Genomic DNA, 20,156 nt, shown 5'->3' with positions numbered 1-20,156 from the left:
AGGACTTCTTGATTACTTCCATCTTTTGACAATTATGAATGAGGATGCAATAAACATCTGTCTGTAAGATATGCATGACCTTGGAGAGAGAAGATGGCGGCGAGATAGGTGGGAGCAGAGTCCACTTCCCCTCAACACCAGTTAAATACCTAGCTGATCTGAGGAGCAGAGTGAACAGCCAACAGTATTCCAGCATATATGAAGATCGGAGACCAAAGATAGCGGACATTGAAAGATCTGACGGTAAGAGGAGTGCTTAAGGACGATAAGGTCCCTGGGACCAGGGCGGGGACCAGGGCGGCTGAAGCCCCAGCCCGGAAGCAGGGTCTGCTACAGGATTCTTGGGAGAGAGCCAGGCTGGGCTGTGTGAGAGGCCAGGTGCTTGTTTGGACCAGGGGGTCTTGAAGAGGAAGAATTTCTCAAAAAGGAAAAGAAAATAAATGCACTCGGCAGCTAGTTAGAGAACTCTCGGCAGCAGCTGCGGCCTCTGGCGCCCCTCCCCCCTCAGCCACTGGATTGTGAACACTGAAAAGCAGCCCCAGCACTCACCTGAAGCCCAGCAGGTGCACACCCAGATTAGCGGACTGGGGGCCCACAGCTGAAACTCCAGGTGAGCATGTGCCCTGATAAGCGGCCCGGCTGCCTGGGCGCACAGACAAAAAATGCCTGGGTAGGCGCCCACACCTGAACCCTCAGGTGGGTACGCAACCGGATCAGTGGCTGGCTGCCCCCGCACACAGACCCAAGGCGGGGGATCAGCAGCCAACCCAGGACCAAAGCTGAGATTGGCCACACAACCCGATCAACAGCCTAGCTGCCTACAGACGACCACACCCAAAAGCACCGGTTCTGAAAAACTTCTACCTAGCCCCTGCGCACAGAACCATGCAGGGATACTGGCTCTCTAGGACTAAGAAACAACACCCAGCAGAGGGGAGCTGCAGAGGTAGGGGAGACTGCATTCCCCGGAAATACTCGATCCAGTAGGGGGCTGAACTACCCCATAGCAGCACCAAGAGCCCCTAGCATCTAAGACAGCAGAGAGCAAGAAGGTGTAATGTGAGTTGTCCCTACTTGGTGCAACTCAAGGACAGCACAGCTGATGAAATGAAGGCCTAGTGGGGAGCAGGGGGACCTGGAGGAACTGGACTGAAGGCTGAACAACAGCGAAGAGTGTGGCTCAGGAAGGGAGAAATGTGAAACCAATCCTTCCAACCACCCCCACTCAATCCACAGACAGGAAGACCAGCAGAACTAACCTGACTGGTTTAAAGCCAGCAGAAGACTTTTTTTTTTCCTTTCCTCCTTTCCACCTGAATTCTTTCTTGCTCTCTGTCCTTCTTTCTTTTTTTTATTCCTTCTTCCTTCCATCCTTTACCTTTTTTATCTTTCTTCCTGCCTTCTTTTATTTATTCTTTTGTTTTAATTTTTGTTAAAATTCCTTCTTATATTGCCTCCAATCTTTCCTTATTACTTCTTCCTTCCTTCCTTCCTTTCCTTTTCTATTCCCATTTTCCCTCCTTCCCTTCTTTTTTTTTGCCCCCATTCCTCTTTTTCCCAAAGGTGAGAGAAGAAAACCTGGAGTGCTGAAAAGACCAGAGTTAGACCATGTTACACCCATAAATGTCACCTCAAGACCAGTGGGCACAGGAGATTAGGGAGACAGCACCACTGAATCCCATTGGCATTCTACCATTGAAGTTCATGCCACAAACCCAGGGAATCAGAATAGATCAATTTAAGAAGCAGAGGCTAACAAGAAGAGTCTCACAACCAATGGGAAGACAAAGAAACAATCCCCAAATGAGAGGAAAGGAGGAAGCCTCAGAAAGAAAGCTAACTGAAAAAGAGGCAAGTCAACTATCAGATAGTGACTTCAAAGCAATGGTTATCAGGAAGTTCACTGAGCTCTCTCAGCTCACAGAGAACGATCAGAAACTACAGGGAAACCACAATGAAGTCACTGCAAACTATATCAACATGAAAAAGGAGATAGAAATTATCAACAAGTGGCAAGAGGAAATGAAGAATACAATTTCTGAATTGAAGAACACAGTAGAAGGAATTAAAAGCAGGCTTGATGAAGCAGAGGATCGGATCAGCGAGCTGGAGGACAAAGTAGAAAAAAATACCCAGAAAGAGCAAGAAAAGGAAAAGAGGCTCAGAAAGAATGCAAAGGCAATAAGGGAAATGCAAGACAACATGAAACCTAACAATATCCGTATAATAGGAATACCGGAAGGAGAAGAAGAAGAGCAAGGGATAGAAAACCTGTTTGAAAAAACAATGATGGGATATATCGATTCGGAAGATGGCGGCAACATAGGTGGGAGCGGAATCCACTTCCCCTCAATGCCAGGGAAATACCTAGATGATCTGAGGAGCAGAGCGAACAGCCAACAGTATTCCAGCATATACGAAGATCAGAGACCAAAGATAGAGGACATTGAAAGATCTGAAGGTAAGAAGAGCGCTCAAGGACAATAATGTCCCAGGAACCCAGGACCGGGAACGCGCGGTACAAGGGCCAAGGGCGGCAGAAGCGCCACCCAGGCGCAGGGGCTGCTGCAGGAGTCTTGGGAGAGGGCCAGGCTGAGCTGTGAGCAGCCAGGTGCTTGATTGGATCAGGGGGGCTTGAAAAGGAAGAATTTCTCAAAAAGAAAAAGAAAATAGAGACACTCAGGGGCTAGTTAGAGAACTCTCGATAGCAGCCAAGGCCCCTGGCGCCCCTCCCCTCTCCGCCCCTGGACTCCCAGCCGAATAAGCAGCACCAGAGCCACAGTGTTCACCTGAGGTCTGGTTGCGCTCGCGCGCGCGCACATGCGCGCGCGTAGATTAGCGAACGGGGCCCATACATGAAACCCCGGAGGGGCGCCCACACCTGAAACCTCCGAGATCATCTGGAGCAGAGGCTAGCTGCTCCACCCACAGGCCCAAAACCTCAGAAACGAGTGCTGCGTGATTCCGTCCCAGGGCGGCCCGCCCGCCTGAGAGACTCAAGCCCAGGGTGGCTGGATCGGCCCCCCAAGCGCAGGGCCGGCTGGATGCGTGTTTTCCAAGCACAAAGCGCTGGCAAGCGTCCTAACCCCAAGGCGGCTGAATCCGATGCCTGCACGCCCCAAGCCAGGGGGCTGGATTGGCCAGCTGCACGCTCCAAGCACAAAGCCGCATGAGAGCCTCACAAACCCAAAGCTGCGAGATACCCCTGCTGCGCGCACACATCCCAAGCCAAAGCGGCTGGATTGGCTGATCAACGGCCTGATTGGCTGCCAGGGACCACACCTACAACGCCTACCTAAACACTTGCCCACCCTGCAGGCCCTACTAGCTCTCTAGGACAAAGGCAGAACACCCAGCAGAGGGGAGCTACAGTGATAGTGGAGTCTGTAGGGTGAACAACAGCGAAGAGTGTGACCCAGGAAGGGAGAAAAGTGAAACCAATCCTTCCAACCACCCCCTCCCGTTGCACAGACAGGACACCAGCAGAACTAACCTGACCGGTTTAAAGCCAACAGAAGATTTTTTTTTTTTTCCTTTCCCCCTGAATTCCTTCTTCCTCTCTCTCTTTTTTTTCTTCATTCCTTCTTCCTCCCATCCTTTACCAGTTTTACGTCTTCTTCCTGCCTTCTTTTATCTATTTCTATGTTTTAATTTTTGTTAAAATTCCTTCTTATCTTGCCTCCGATCTTTCTTTATTCCTTCTTCCCTCCTTCCTTCCTTTCCTCCTTTTCTATTTCCTTTTTCCCTCCTTCCCATCTTTGTTTTGTTTTTTTTTGGGGGGGGTTGTTTGTTTGTTTGTTTTTTCTTTCTTTTCTTTCTTCCCCCCTTTCTCTTTTTCCCACAAGTGAGACAACAAAACCTGGAGTGCTGAAAAGACTAGAGTTAGACCGTGTTAAACCCATAAACGTCAGCTCAAGACCCGTGAGCACAGGAGATTAAGGAGACAGCACCACCGAATCCCATTGGCATTCTACCATAGAAGTTCATACCATAAACCCAGGGAGTCAGAATAGATCAATTTAAGAAGCAGAGGCCAACAAGAAAAGCCTCACAAACAATGGGAAGACAAAGAAACAATTCGCAAATGAAAGGAAAGGAGGAAGCCTCAGAAAGAAATCTAACTGAAAAAGAGGCAAGCCAACTATCAGACACTGAGTTCAAAGCAATGGTCATCAGGAAGCTCACTGAGCTCTCTGAGCTCAAAGAGAACTACCAGAAACTACAAGGAAACTACAATGAAGTCACTGCAAACTATATCAACATGAAAAAGGAAATAGAAAATATCAACAAGAGCCAAGAGGAAATGAAGAATACAATTTCTGAATTGAAGAACCCAGTAGAAGGAATTAAAAGCAGGCTTGATGAAGCAGAGGATCGGATCAGCGAGCTGGAGGACAAAGTAGAAAAAAACACCCAGAAAGAGCAAGAAAAGGAAAAGAGGCTCAGAAAGAATGCAGAGGCAATAAGGGAAATGCAGGACAACATGAAACGTAACAATATCCGTATAATAGGAATACCGGAAGGAGAAGAAGAAGAGCAAGGGATAGAAAACCTGTTTGAAAAAGTAATGATGGAAAATTTCCCTAATATGAGGAGAGAAAAAGTCACCCAAATCCAGGAATCACAGAGAGTCCCAAGCAAGAGGAACCCAGAGAGACCCACTGCAAGACACATCATAATTAAAACAGCAAATTTCCAAGACAAAGAGAGGATCTTAAAGGCAGCAAGGGAGAAAAAGGAAGTAACATACAAGGGAGGCCCAATAAGGTTAGCAACTGACTTCTCAATGGAAACGCTCCAAGCCAGAAGAGAATGGCAAAAAATATTCCAAGGAATGAGAACCAGAGGCCTGCAACCAAGACTACTTTACCCAGCAAAGCTCTCGATCAAGACAGAAGACCAAATAAAGAGTTTCCCAGACAAAAGAAGTCTAAAAGAATACAGCTCCACCAAACCAGCTCTGCAAGAGATGCTAAAGGGACTGCTTTAAGGAAAGGAAGGAAAAGAGAAAGACAGAGGAACACAGGTAGGAAATAATCGCAATGAATAACTACCTATCGATAATAACCTTAAATGTAAATGGATTAAATGCTCCAATCAAAAGACATAGAACAGCTGAATGGATAAGAAAACATGACCCACACATATGCTGCCTACAAGAGACCCATCTCAGGACAAAAGACTTACACAGACTGAAAGTGAAGGGCTGGAAACAAATTTTCCAAGCAAACGGACAGGAAAAAAAAGCAGGGGTAGCAATACTCATATCAGAACAAATAGACTTCCAAAGAAGGGCCATAAAGAGAGACCCGGAAGGTCACTTCATAATACTCAAAGGAAGAATCCAGCAAGAAGACATAAACATTTTAAATATATATGCACCCAACATAGGAGCACCCAAATACATTAAGAAAATCTTGGAGGACTTCAAGAAAGATATTGACAGCAACACAATTACAGTAGGGGACTTTAACGCCCCACTGTCAAAAGTGGACAGGTCTTCCAAACAAAATATGAACAAAGATATTGTGTCACTTAACAATACCCTAGAGGAAATGGACTTAACTGATATCTATAGAGCTTTTCATCCCAAAGAAGCAAAATACACATTCTTTTCAAGTGTCCATGGAACTTTTTCAAAGATAGACCACATGATAGGACACAAAGCAAGCCTCAACAAATTCAAGAAAATTGAAATCATATCAAGCATCTTCTCTGACCACAAGGGTCTGAAACTAGAAACCAACCCCAAGGGTAAAAACCCAAAACACTCAAAATCATGGAGACTGAATAGCATGCTATTAAACAATGAATGGGTCAAGAACGAGATTAGGGAAGAAATCAAAAACTTCCTGGAAACAAATGAAAACGAACTGACAACAACCCAAAACCTATGGGACACAGCAAAGGCAGTCCTGAGAGGGAAGTTCATAGCAATACAGGCCTACCTTAAGATGTTAGAAACAGTACAAACAAACAACCTAATCCTATGCCTACAAGAACTGGAGGAACAACAACAAAGACAGCCCAGAGCAAGCAGAAGGAAGGAAATAACCAAGATCAGAGCAGAACTAAATGACATAGAGACTAAAAGCACAATTGTGAGGATCAATGAATCCAGGAGCTGGTTCTTTGAAAAGATAAACAAAATCGACAAGCCTTTAAGTAGGCTCATCAAGAAGAAAAGAGAGAGGATCCAAATAAACAGAATTAGAAATGTAAGTGGAGAGATTAAAACTTATACCACAGAAATACAAAGGATCGTAAGAAATTACTATGAAGAACTGTATGCTAAGAAATTTGAAAACCTAGATGAAATGGACACATTTCTAGAAAAATATAATCTTCCAAAACTGAATGAAGAAGAAGCAGAAAACCTGAACAGACCAATATCAGCAAAGGAAATTGAAGCAGTCATCAAAAAACTACCATCACACAAAAGCCCTGGACCAGATGGTTTCACAGGAGATTTCTACAAAGCATTTAAGGAAGAGCTAACCCCTATCCTTCACACACTATTCGAAAAAATCCTAAGTGATGGAAGACTCCCAAACTCTTTTTATGAAGCCAACATCATCCTAATACCAAAACCAGATAAAGATACAACGAAGAAAGAAAACTTCAGGCCAATATCGCTGGTGAAAATAGACACTAAAATTCTCAACAAAATATTAGCAAACCGCATCCAGCAATATATTAAAAAGATCATCCACCATGACTAAGTGGGATTCATCCCAGGGATGCAAGGATGGTACAATATTCGCAAATCAATAAATATAATACATCACATCAACAACAGCAACGACAAAAATCACATGATCATATCAATAGATGCGGAAAAAGCATTTGATAAGATACAGCATCCATTTCTGATAAAAACACTCAGCAAAGTGGGAATAAAGGGAGCAGTCCTCAACATAATAAAGGCCATATATGAGAGACCTACAGCCAACATCACACTCAATGGACAAAAACTTAGAGCTTTCCCACTAAGATCAGGAACAAGACAAGGATGCCCTCTCTCACCACTCCTATTCAACATAGTACTAGAAGTCCTAGCCACAGCAATCAGACAAGAAAAAGCAATAAAAGGCATCCAAATTGGAAAGGAGGAAATGAAACTGTCACTGTTTCCAGACAACATGATAGTGTACATGGAAAACCCTATAGACTCCACTCAAAAACTACTCGACCTAATAAATGAATTTGGCAAAACATCTGGATACAGAGTCAATATCCAGAAATCAAAGGCATTCCTGTACACCAGCAACGAAACTGCAGAAACAGAAATCAGGAAAAAAATCCCATTCGATATAGCAACAAGAAAAATAAAGGACCTAGGAATAAACCTAACCAAGGAGGTAAAAGACCTGGACTCAGAAAACTACACAACACTGAAGAAAGAAATTAAGGAAGACACAAACAAATGGAAGCATGTACCATGTTCATGGATTGGAAGAATTAACATCATCAAAATGGCCATACTACCCAAAGCAATTTATAGATTCAATGCAATCCCTATTAGAGTACCCATGACATATTTCACAGATATAGAACAAACATTGCAGAAATTCATATGGAACCATAAACGACCCCGAATAGCTGCAGCAGTTTTGAGAAAGAAGAACAAAGCAGGAGGGATCACAATACCTGATATCAAGCTGTATTACAAGGCCACTGTCATCAAAACAGCCTGGTACTGGCACAAAAACAGGCACATAGACCAATGGAACAGAATAGGGAGCCCAGAAATAAACTCAAGTCTATACGATCAATTAATATTTGACAAAGGAGGCAGGAGCATAAAATGGAGCAAAAACAGCCTCTTCAACAGATGGTGTTGGGAGATCTGGACAGCTACGTGCAAAAAAATGAAACGCGATCACCAACTTACGCCATACACAAAAATAAACTCAAGATGGATAAAAGAGTTAAATATAAGTCGTAACACCATAAAAGTCCTTGAGGAAAACATTGGCAGGAAAATCTCAGACATTCCACGCAGCAACATGCTCACAGACACATCCCCTAAAGCAAGGGACATAAAGGAAAGAATAAACAAATGGGACCTCATCAAAATAAAAAGCTTCTGCATGGCTAAAGAAAACAGCACCAAATTACAAAGAGAACCAACAGTATGGGAAAACATGTTTCCCAATGATACCTCAGACAAGGGCCTGATCTCCAAAATATATAGAGAACTCACACAACTCCACTCCAGGAAGACAAACAACCCAATTAAAAAATGGGCAAAGGACTTGAACAGACACTTCTCCAAGGAAGACTTACAGAGGGCCCAGAAAAGATGCTCAGCATCACTAGCCATCAGAGAGATGCAAATTAAAACCACAATGAGGTATCATCTCACACCAGTCAGAATGGCCAACATAAACAAATCCACAAACAAATGTTGGAGAGGATGTGGAGAAAAGGGAACCCTAGTGCACTGTTGGTGGGAATGCAGACTGGTGAGGCCACTGTGGAAAACAGTATGGAATTTCCCCAGAAAACTAAAAATGGAACTGCCCTTTGACCTGGTAATTCCGCTGCTGGGATTATACCCTAAGAACCCTGAAACACCAATCCAAAAGAACCTGTGCACCCCAATGTTCATAGCAGCACAATTTACAATAGCCAAGTACTGCAAGCAACCTAAGTGCTCATCAGCAAACGAGTGGATCCAAAAACTATGGTATATTTACACAATGGAATTTACGCAGCAGAGAGAAAGAAGGAGCTTATACCCTTTGCAACAGTATGGATGAAATTGGAGAGCATAATGCTAAGTCAAATAAGCCAGGAAGTGAGGGACAAATACCATATGATCTCATCTTTAACTGGAACATAATCAATAGAAGAAAAAAGCAAACAAAATATAACCAGAGACATTGAAGTTAAGAACAATCTAACAATAGCCAGGGCGGGGGGGGGGGCGGGGACAGTGGGTAGAGGGGATTACATGAACTATTATAAAGGACACATGGACAAAACCAAGGGGGAGGGTGGAGGGGGGGAAGGGAGGTGGCTTCACCTCGGGTGGGGTGGAGGGAGGGGGAGAAAAGGCATACAACTGTAATTGAATAACAATAACAATTTTTTAGAAAAGGGAAAAAATGAGTTTGACACCCCTGGTTTAATGGCATGCTATTCAATCTCTATGTGTTTGAGTTTTCTGAGTTTTTTGGGGGGGTTTGTTTTTAATTTCAGGCCCCTGTGGTCTAAGAATATGTCTAATGTAATTTCAATTTATGTTTAAGGTTATTATTGGTAAGTCCTTATTCATTGCCATTTCATTCCCTTTGTACGTACCTTAGTTCCTTCCTCTCTCACTATTTTTCTTCCTCATCTTAGACCAGCCCCTTTAGCATATCTTGCAGTGCTGGATTCGTGGAGATGTATTCTTTTCACCTTACTTTGTTGGAAGCCCCTTATTTGTCCTTCCATTTTAATTGAGAGCCTTGCTGGATAGTCTCGGTTGCAGGCCTTTGTTTTTCATTACTTGGAATATTACTTGCCATTCCCTTCAGGCTTGTAATGTTTCTGTTGAGAAGTCAGCTGCTAGCCTAATCGGGGCTCCTTTATATGTTACTTCCTGTTTCTCCCTTGCTGCCTTTAAGATTATTTGTTTTAAATTTTTGCCATTTTAATTATGATGTGTCTTGCAGTTGTCCTCTTTGGGTTCCTCTTGATTGGGACCCTCTCTCCTTCCTGCAATTTTGTGGCTTGTTCTATCATCAAATTAGGGAAGTTTTCTATCATTACTTTTTCAAACAGGTTTTCTATCCCTTGCTCCTCTTCTTCTCCTTCTGGTATCCCTAGTGTATGGATATTAGTCTGTTTTATATTGTCCTACATTTCCCTTAACCCCTCATCATTCTTTTTCAGTCTTTTTTTCTTTTCTTGCTCTTTTGTGGAATTATTTTCTACTTTGTCCTCTAGCTCACTAACTCAATCCTCTGCTTTATTGAGCGTGCTTTTGATTCTTTCTACTGTGTTCTTTAATTCAGAAATTATATTCTTTATTTCTTCTTGGTCTTTGTTGATTGTTTCTATATCCTTTTTTATGCTGATATAGTTTGTACTAAGTTTCTTGTAATTTCCCTGTAGTTTTCAGTAATTTGCACTGAGTTCCTTGAGCTTCCCTATAACCACTGTTTTGAACTCAATCTCTGATAGTTAACTTGCCTCTATTTCTTTTAGCATCCTTCCTGAGGATTCCTCCTTTCCTTTTGATTGGGTGTTGTTTCTTTGTATTCCCATTGTTTGTGGGACTGTTCTTGTTTGTTTGTGCTTCTTAAATTGATCTGTTTTGACTTCCTGAGTCTGTGGTGTGACCTTAAGGTAGAAGGCCTGTGAGGTTCCATGGTGCACTCTCCTTTATCATCTGACCTTGATGTTCTTGGGATGCCCTTTATGCCTTTTATGCTGGTTTTCTGGGTGTAATTGGGTTTTTATTGTTTTGGGGTCATTCTTCCATGGGTCCTTCCCTGCCACTGGTTGACTGAGGGTCACTCCACCCACTACATCTTGTGTGCTGTTGTGCAGGTGCTGCCTGAACAAAACCACAGAACCCAAGAAACAAACCCATGCCTGTAAATATAACTCCTCCTCCCCACAATCCCACTATCAATAGCAAATGAACCATTATTAATAAGGGTGTAACAAGATTAAGACTATCATAAGAAAGGAGAGTCGATATCAGATGTCCTACTGAAAGAGAAATGATTTTGATAGAGTAGAGGAAGAAGCACTAATAAGATCTGGAAGTTGGAGCACTGGAAGGAGAGAAGGTAAAGTATACCTTATGAATAAAGAAATGGAATGAAGAGTGTGCAATGGAGTATGAGAAGGGAAGCATATAATATTAGGTTTAAACAGGAATTAAGCCCTGGCTGGTGTGGCTCAGTGGACTGACCAGCCTGTGAACCAAAGTTTCACTGGTTCAAATCCAAGTCAGGGTACATGCCTGGGTTGAAGGCCAGGTCACCTGTGTGGGACAGGGAGGGGCAACCACACATTGATGTTTATCTCTCCCTTTTACCTCCTTTCCTCTCTCTTTAAAGATAAAAAAATAAAAATATTCAACTTAGAAAAATATTTTTAAAAGAAATTAAAATAGTATAGAATAAAATAAAGTGAGAGAGAGAAAGAAACAGAAAAGGAAAAATATTAAATAAGAAAAATATAGAAGCCAAATCAGAGGGAATGATACACTGGAGTAATATCCACAACAAATGAGCTAAAATTAATATAGGTGGTATGGGAATGAGAAGGAAAGAAGAAACAAAGAAAAGTATAAGAGATGTTTGGAGGAATGGGAAGTGATTTTGTAACGAGAGAAGGAGAGGGAATACTAAGAGTGAGGAACAAAAACCAGACTAAATGAGGGAAAATTAAAATTTGGTGTGTAAAGGAAAAGAAAAAAAAAGGAGAAGAAAGAAAAATAAAAGGGAAGCATGAAAGAGAAATAGAATAAAGACAAAAAAGAAAAAGAAAAAAAAAACAGGCTAAGATGGCAGAATTAAAATTTGAGTTAAAAAAAAAAAAAGAATAGGAGAGGAGTCCAGTAAGATTGGTTATCTGAAGTACAGAATTAGTGAAGCTCTAGAGATAATGTTGAAAGAACAATACAATAACAACTACCCTACCCACAACCAATTAGCAAAATTTTTTGAAGGTATAGAGAGAACGTGGGTATTTTAAGAGTTGGGCAAAAGGATGTGAAATGACGCTTGACAAGAGAATTCATTTTGAGTGTCTGTTCTGGGGAGAAACAGTAAGAGTGTGGAATGGAAACAAGTTGTAGCTAGAGAGAAAACCAAAATTGAAATGAAAATATTGCATGGAAAGAGGAAGGTAAAATGGGCTAAGAGAAGGGAGGGACAAAATTTATGAATTGAAATGCACTATAGTATAAAATATAGTGACTTATACAGAAACTCACCAGATAAGAAATGAATGTTATAAAGCTATGCAGGAAAGAAAATATCACAAATTATGGAGAAGACTACAGGGGATTTCATCTCAGTGGTCTCTTTTATTTACCACTGTTTTTATCTTTCTGGATCTGCCTCTGGTGATGTCAGATGTTGACTCCATCTGACCTTAGGCAGCCTGTTGGATACTTCCAGTGATCTGCTGTCACTGGCTGTCTCCTTAAATTATTAATCTGGTGACTCCACTCAGCAGTCAGGTTTAAGCACCATAGGGCGGGGCCGAACCCATTCTGGGGTGGGGGCTGTTGTTTCCCCTCGGGCTACTGATGCTTGAAGGGGAGTGGTGTGCCTGAGCATGATGGTTGCTGTATATGGGGGTTGGCTCAGCACTGAATCCCGGTGGCTACTTTGTCAATTTTCTCCCCACAGCCTTTGTCCCCAGTCTCTCCTCAAATCTTTCTAGCCCACTCTGCCCCTACCTTTGTCAATGATCTACTGTCTCTGGCTACCTCCTTCAGTTGTTCATCTTGTCACTAGGACTCACCAGTCAAGCTTAAGCACCAAAGGGCCAGGGAAGATACCCTCCTGGGGTCAGGGCTATTGTTTCCCCTCAGGCTACTGCCACTCATAGGGGAGTGGTCTACCTGAACACAAAGACTGCTGAGGTCTGGGGGATGACTCAGCACGGGGATCCCTGTGGCTACTCTCTCAGCTCTCTTCCCAAGGGTTCTGTCCCCAGTCTCTCTTCAGGCATCTCCAGCCCACTCTGCCCCCACCTTTGCTGGAGCCCTGAGTAAGTGGCTGCAAATGAAAATTTGCATGTTGGGCCTTTAAACGGCCCTTGCATCTCCAAACATCTGTCTCTGGCAGAGACGAACCATGCCACTTTTCCTCGCTGGTTGTTATCCGTGTACTTTTTGGGCTCAGGTGCTCTAGACTGGGAATCCTAACTTAGGGTTTAGATCCCAATCTTCTCCAGTAGATCCAACAGGCTGCTTAATTATCTGGCTGGTGCTGCTACCTGTGGGCGCCCAGCCAGCCCTCTTCAGTCTCTACTACACTCCTTACCATACTGCTTGTGCTGAAGCCGGTTCTGTTCTGTATGTCCCAAGTTATATGCTACTCTCTGATTATTGCTCAGTTGTTTGTTCTGGGTGGTTTCTCCACAGTTGAGTTGTTATTCCAGATTGTTCCTGGGAGGAGGTCAGTGTGACTTCCATTCACTCCTCCACCATTTTCCTTCTAATAGTAAGTTTTAAATTTGGGTAATGCCAGTCCTCCAAATTTGATCTCACTCACTATTGTGCTGACTACTCTGGGTTGTTTGCCTTATCATATAAATTTTAGAATCAGTTTTTCAATATCCAAAAAATGACTTGCTCGGGTTTTGACTGAAATTGCATTGATTCTATACACTAAGTGGGGAAGAATTGACATCTTCACAATATTTGTGTTCCTTATCCATAAACATGAACTATCTCTCCATTTATTCAGTTCTTGGATTTCATACATCAGAGTTTTGTAGTTTCATTTACATAGATATTGTACATAATTTTTTGATGTATATAATTTTGGGGGTGCTAATATAAATGGTATTGCATTTTAATTTCAAATTCTACATGATCATTGCTGGTATATAGAAAAGTAATTGAATTTTTTTGTATGTTAACCTTGCATCCTGCAACTTTTCTACAATCTCTTATCACTAAATCTTTAGACACATATTTCCTTTACTAGGGCTCACTTAAACATGAAAAGCCCCACTTGACTGTCCATCTTCCAAGAACAGGGCAGGAGTATGATCTCAGATCTCTGACATTTATGGCCTGTAACATTCATTGGTTTGAAAACAAGCCTAAGGAAATAGTTTCTCAAACTGTACTCACCAAAATTCTAGAGCTTCATGCCATTGCATATCTTCAAAGATGACTTAACGTAGGATTGAGCGTATGGGGCTCTGAGCTTTGTATATAGCATTTTAGTCAAAGTTATTCATTTTTTCTTTACACTTTTAATATTGAAATTATTTTAGATTTACAGAACAGTTGCAAAGATGGTACAATACTTTTACCCAGTTTCCCTATTGTTAACATTTTACAGAACTATGGTGCATAATTAAAAATAAAAAAAATAACTAAATTACTATTAACTAAATCGCAGGCTTTATATGGCTTACACTGGTTTTTCCATGAATGTACTTTTTTGAGCAACTCAGTTGGGCTTAATAGAGATTTTATTTTTTTTAAAAAGGGTCTGTTAGCTGCTTCTGTCCTCAGGCTTTCCCTTATTTTCACTATATAAAAACTCTCAATTACTACTACTTAGAAACAAAAGAGAAGTGGAGTAGTAGCTTCTCTTATCAACATCTCAATGTGCTTTTGCATCTATTATGTATTGAATCTTCCAATATCCTCATGAGATCAAGGGGAATGAAGCAGATATTTTTTAATTATTGTTTTGCAGATAGAAAAATTGCAGCACAGAGAGGGTGTGTCACTTTTAGGTAAGAGTCAAATTGAAGTGGGTCTCCTGACAGTTGGTTGACATTCTTGTCCTCTCTACAAGGCCTACAGGTAACCAAAACATACCTGAGAGAGAAAAGCTGATCAGCCTCCGACTTCCTTGTCCCTGGACAGTCTCGTAAGAGCCAACACCTTTAAAAATCTGTAAGAAGGAGGAAAATGAGAGACATGAAAAACGAGCATTGAAATACATATACTCCAACACAAACATGCTTTATTATGGTTATTTTTCCAATTACATTCTATAAACAGCACCACTGTGATTTTATTAGGCTATTTTTGATTAAAACAAGCTTCTAGCAACCTAATACCTTTTTCCAGTAATAGAGTGGGAAATGTGTGGATGAGGCATACTTTCCAGAGAAATGGAAATCAACAAACAAAATTACTGTAATATTAGAGGCCCTTTGTAACTACTTATGTAAACAATGACATTTTATATTCAAATTTGCAAAAAAAAATGTGTTTATTAAAGCAGACCTTAAGGGAGTAGAATGATTGTCGATTGATGTTTAGTGTTGTAATTATAATGTGTTTTCATTTAGAAAAGTATAATGTTAAGCTGTTATATCTCATAATGTAAATAGTGGGCTGGCTGCTATTAAATGTGTTATGCAATTGCACTGCCAAACAGCTGGCGGCTGAAGTGAAAATAAGGCAGTGAGAAAGTGAGCTGAAGTTGGAGAGGGATATGAGATTGACTCAAACTGACTATAAAGAAGCCTTAGGATGACAGCTGGAGCAGACCAGCAAGAAGCTACAGGAACTGGCTTGTTTTGTGCGCATTCCTGTGCATAAGCTTACTAGGGCTAGAGTGAGGACGTTCATAGCCCGGTCAGACTGGAATCCCTGTAAGTGGGACCCTATGGCAGAAAGCGAGACAGACCTCGATGAAGAGGTAGAGATTAGAGAGAGGGAGGTGAGTGAGAGCCTTGGTGCTCAGCCAGTCATTATGTAGATGCTGAAAACACAGCAGGAGAAGCGACAGGCAGGATAAGCCCTGGTGTCACTGCCCTTAAAGTACTTGCACACATGGGCTTGGACATACACTCCCACTGAGCTTGCATATCTGGAAAAGTTCAGACAGAAAGGATCTGAGTCAATTGCAAGGGTGGTTACTACACCTCTGGGACATAGGCACTGATGGCATTGTGCTGTCTGGAGATGAACTGACCCCACTGGCATCCATTACCACACAACCTTCACTATGGCAGAACATTAATGGGGCCATACAATGTAGTGAAAATGCCTCCCTGTTCTCCTGGCTTAAGGTGGGCTACTGCACTGCCTGGCCCAATGAGGAAGACCTCCTTGAGGCACAGCTGCACTGGACCTCCATACAGGATTACAAGCATTCCTCTGGGAAATGAGAATGTGCCAGACCATTTGTGTGGATAGGTTTATGGACCTGGCACAGTCTCATTCACTGCTGGGATGCACAATTGTATCATCCAGACTTCAATTCCCACCTATTATGGAACTTTAGTACCTGTTCTATCTACTCTGGGGGGCAAGCCAGTCCAATGAGCGGCCTAAACTATAGCAGATTTGGGGGAGGTGGAATTGGCAAGGCAGTGTAAAGGGGTATGGGAAGTCCAAGAGGAAAACACTCCTGAAGGGTTTACAATCAAGACTGAGGGGAAAGATAAACCAGTGAGAGTAACCCATAAACAGTAGTGAATAGGTTTGACCTCTGCAGGGGAGAACTCCAGAAAAATGCATAAGCAACCTATTCAGGTTCTGTGGCAACAACTGCAACCACATCAACGTTGTCAACCCCTGCCTGAGGAAAAACTGAAGGTCTCACTTCCTCCTCCTCAGGCAATGGACTTCCTCTTCCTAGGGGGCCCAATAGGGAAGGGAGTAACTTCTTTGGCTCCTTCCTTGCCTTTGTTGGCTGATTTCATGGGCTCACACCAGGGCAAGGAGCCAGAGGTATGCCTCCCTCCAATCCATCCAGAAGATGATCCATGGGGTGGCTTATATGGCTAGGGGGAAGGCCAAGGGCCCTGGTGGGTGAGGGACTTTATTTCCGGGGACCAGAAGGCACATGTGGAAATAGTGATTTACTCGTCTCCTTGCAATGTGCAACAGACAATGGCCCTCATGGACATAGGGGTCAAGTGTACCCTTGTTCATGGCAACCCAGAACACTTTTCAGGACCCCTCTTCACCATTAGTGGGTATGGAGGCCAATTTGTCAAGGTACATAAGATCACCTTAACTCTGGCAATTGGCTGTCTGAATCCACAGCCTTATTCAGTCTATATCTCCCCCGTCCCTGAGTACATCTTAGAGGTTGACATCCTCTTGGGGCTGTGGCTACAGACAACTGCAGGCTAATTTTGCCTGTGGGTCCTGGTAGTCAAGGCAGTTCTGTGAGGGCATGCCAAACATTCCCCTGTACAATTCCCTATGCCTCAGAGGGTAGTAAGGCAATACAGGCTGACTAGGGGACACCAGGAAATCGGGAAACCTATCCAGCAGCTAGCAAAAGTAGGCATCATTTGTCCCACACACAGCCCCTTCAACATTTAAGTGACCCATTTGAAGTATGGCCCATTTGAAAACCTGATGGCACCTAGAGGATGCCATCCCACTACGGGGAGTTAAACAAAGTAATTCCCCCTCTTACTGCTGCAGTGCCTAATATTGTAGACCTCTAGACATCTTGAGCCATGAGTTAGGCACTTACCATTTTGTTCTAGACCTTGCTAATGCCTTTTTCTCTATTGATATCCATCCAGATTGCCAGGAACAGTTTACCTTTACTTGGAAGAGCTGGCAGTGGACATTCACCATCCTATTGCATGGGTATTTACACAGCCCCACCATTTGCCATGACTTGTGGCAGAGGACTTGGCAGCCTGACACCATCCAGAAACCAGAAACCTATTTCATTACATTGATGATATCATGTTAACCTCTGACTTTCTTCCAGATTTAAAGAAGGCTACCCCACTCCTGGTGCCTCATCTACAGGAGCAAGGATGGGCAGTCAGGCCAACAAATTGCAGGGACTGGGTTTCTCTGTCAAATTCTTGGGAGTTGCCTGGTCAGGTAAGACAAAAGTCATGCTTTCATTGGTGGTGGACAAAATCCAAGCATTTTCCTGCCCAGGAATCCCATAGCAATTGCAGGAGTTCCTTGGACTCTTGGAATATTAATGAGGATTTATTTCCCACATAACTCAGATGCTGTGCTTCCTATGGTTAATCTGGAAATGAGCCACCTGGGAATGTAAGGAGGGAGATGCAGGAAGAGGCCTTCATGACTACTACAAAGCAGTAGCCAAGTCTTGGGGGTCTTAGATCAGACCCAGCCTTGTGAACTGGATGTTAATATAATACCAGATGACTATCCATGGAGGTTCTGGCAGTGACAAGGGTGCACCCAGGTCCCCATTGGTTTCTAGTCACAGCTATGGAAAGGGGCTGAGGCAAGGTAGAGTTCCACTGAACAACTCAACACCATATATCAGGCTCTTTTGGCAACTGAATCGCTAATGGGGTCTGAGGTGGTCATAGTCTGGACCTCCTATGCCATAGTGGGATGGAGACACAACATGATAATTTGGTCACACAATTCAGCGTAAACATCCACCATCTCCAAATGGAATGTCAATCTGTTACAACACAGTTTGTTCTCCAGCAGCCCTGAGTCATGAACTGCAACAACTGTTGGTCCCTGTAACATATTGTGCTGAACATGGGGTAGTCCTGACTAAGTCATCCCCACTGGGATCCCCAATTAAGGTGAGTCATCAGCCAATCCCCAAGGATGCCGGTATACAGATGGCTCCTGCAAAGGACCACTGGCATCTTGGAGAGCTGTGGCCTACCAACCACAAACTGACAGTTTCTGGACAGAAGATGGACTGAGTCACAGCAGCCAATGGGCTGACCTATGTACCATCTGGATTGTCATTACCCATGAACATGGACTTTTAAGCACCTGTAAAGACAGTTGGGCAGTTTTCTGCAGGTCAACACTTTGGCTGCCTCAGTGGGAACAACAGTGGACAATAATGGAAAAACACCTCTGGGGACAGGAAATGTGGAGAGACATATATCTCCACAGCAAGGAGGATTCCACACTTTATAATGTCTCTGGTCACTCCCTCTTGAAGTGTCCTGGGAATGATGAAGCATACACTTTAGCACACAGCCACTGGCTAGAAGAAGCCCCAGAAGATGGTTGATTGGCTGCATCTTAAGTTGAAACATGCAGGACAAAAAAAGACTTTATAAGGGAAGTGGACAAAACTTAGGGGCTGCTGCTGAGCTATGCTGACATCATTATTGCCTGTCAATCCTGTCTGGTGTGTGCTGAAAGGCACTCTTATTGGCTTCCCAAGCACCTGAAGGTCTCTGATGTGGAAATGTTCCCCTCACACACTGGCAGGTTGACTACATTGGCCCTTTGCCCAGCTCTGAGGGAGCCCAATTTACTCTGACCTATGTGGACACCACAACTGGCCTTCTCCAGGCCTGTCCATGCAGGTGTGCCACTTAATGGGCTGCCACTTGAGGCCTTCAACAGCTATATACCACTTATGACATACCTGAGGTCATTGAAAATGACCAAGAAACCTATTTCATAGGCCACCAGGACCAGATGAACACTGACTGGCAATTTCATCTGTCTTATGATCCCACAGCAGTGGGACTGGTTGAACAATACAACAGTTTGCTGATCATCACTGATCAACACTTTTATGGGGCGGATAACATGCCTACTTGAAGTGTTCCAGGCATTCAACAAGCAACCTAGAGTGGGCCAAGCCTTCCCTATAAACCTGCTCACCCAACCCTGGGCTGCCCCAATCAGGCTGCAGATCCATACCTCCAATAATGATATGGGATAGGCCAACAGAACAATGTATTGTTGCCAGCATCCTCAGATGTACCCTTGGGGAAGTCTACTCTGTGCTGCCCCTGGGAAATAGGTTGCTACATGTTGGTGTTCCCTGGTGGCTCCGTGGGAGGAAGTGCTGACCCATGACCTGATGCTCCAACCATTAATTTCTAGTACCTGGCCACTTGTCTTTCAATGCTAGAACCCAGGTAACTCCACCATCCTCTGGGGAACATTTACTGTGTCCTTATGGCAACTACGGATGCCCCCTTTAACTTTAACTGTCTGTGATCAAACCCATCCAGGACTTGACCAGCCTTGGTACACCTGACCTGGGCAAGCCCCCATAGTGGTCCCCATTCTTACTCAAAACTAAATGGTTACACATGTCTTACCAGATGGGTAGAACCTGCCCCTCCTGGTGCCCCTTAAGCATATTTTCTATCACCCTTAGATTCTGCAGAAGCAACATGTTTCTCCAGTGGGCAGGAATGCTGGCCACTGTGCACAATCACTCAGGCTGTTGGGTCTGCACAGAGTTCCTAACCATGGCTTCTACACAGACTCCCCTGGTGGATCCGCCCCACTAACCAGACTGAATGAGATTGCTGAGAGCATGCAAAAATTCCAACCCCTCTACAGTCACACCCATGCCTCAGTGTTTGCGCTTATCTGGGACCAGTGTAAACACCAGCTTGTCTTGGTCCAGGTAAACTGTACCAAACAATGGCTTAGCACTGCAGTTTGGGAAGGACTGGTGTGATTGGCGGCCCTACTGGTAGAACTGTGGCAACCCATGCCACTGTGTGTTGAATGCTGCAATGGAACCACCAATGAAACT

At 43.4% G+C, this 20,156-nt stretch overlaps 1 protein-coding gene across 1 annotated transcript in view; it reads right to left on the bottom strand.

Annotated features, from left to right (window-relative positions):
• Positions 1-20,156, bottom strand: part of HECW1 (HECT, C2 and WW domain containing E3 ubiquitin protein ligase 1) — an 803,434-nt gene that overhangs the window by 418,516 nt on the left and 364,762 nt on the right. Inside the window, exon 5 of the mRNA XM_045193075.2 lies at positions 14,525-14,600. Coding sequence (XP_045049010.1) covers positions 14,525-14,600 — 76 coding nt within the window. The remainder of the gene's footprint in view (positions 1-14,524; positions 14,601-20,156) is intronic.

This window comes from Desmodus rotundus, chromosome 6 (assembly GCF_022682495.2).
Source record: "Desmodus rotundus isolate HL8 chromosome 6, HLdesRot8A.1, whole genome shotgun sequence".
Lineage (NCBI taxonomy): Eukaryota > Metazoa > Chordata > Mammalia > Chiroptera > Phyllostomidae > Desmodus > Desmodus rotundus.
Note: the sequence above shows the minus strand (reverse complement) of the source record. Positions and strands in the feature narration are given on the sequence as shown.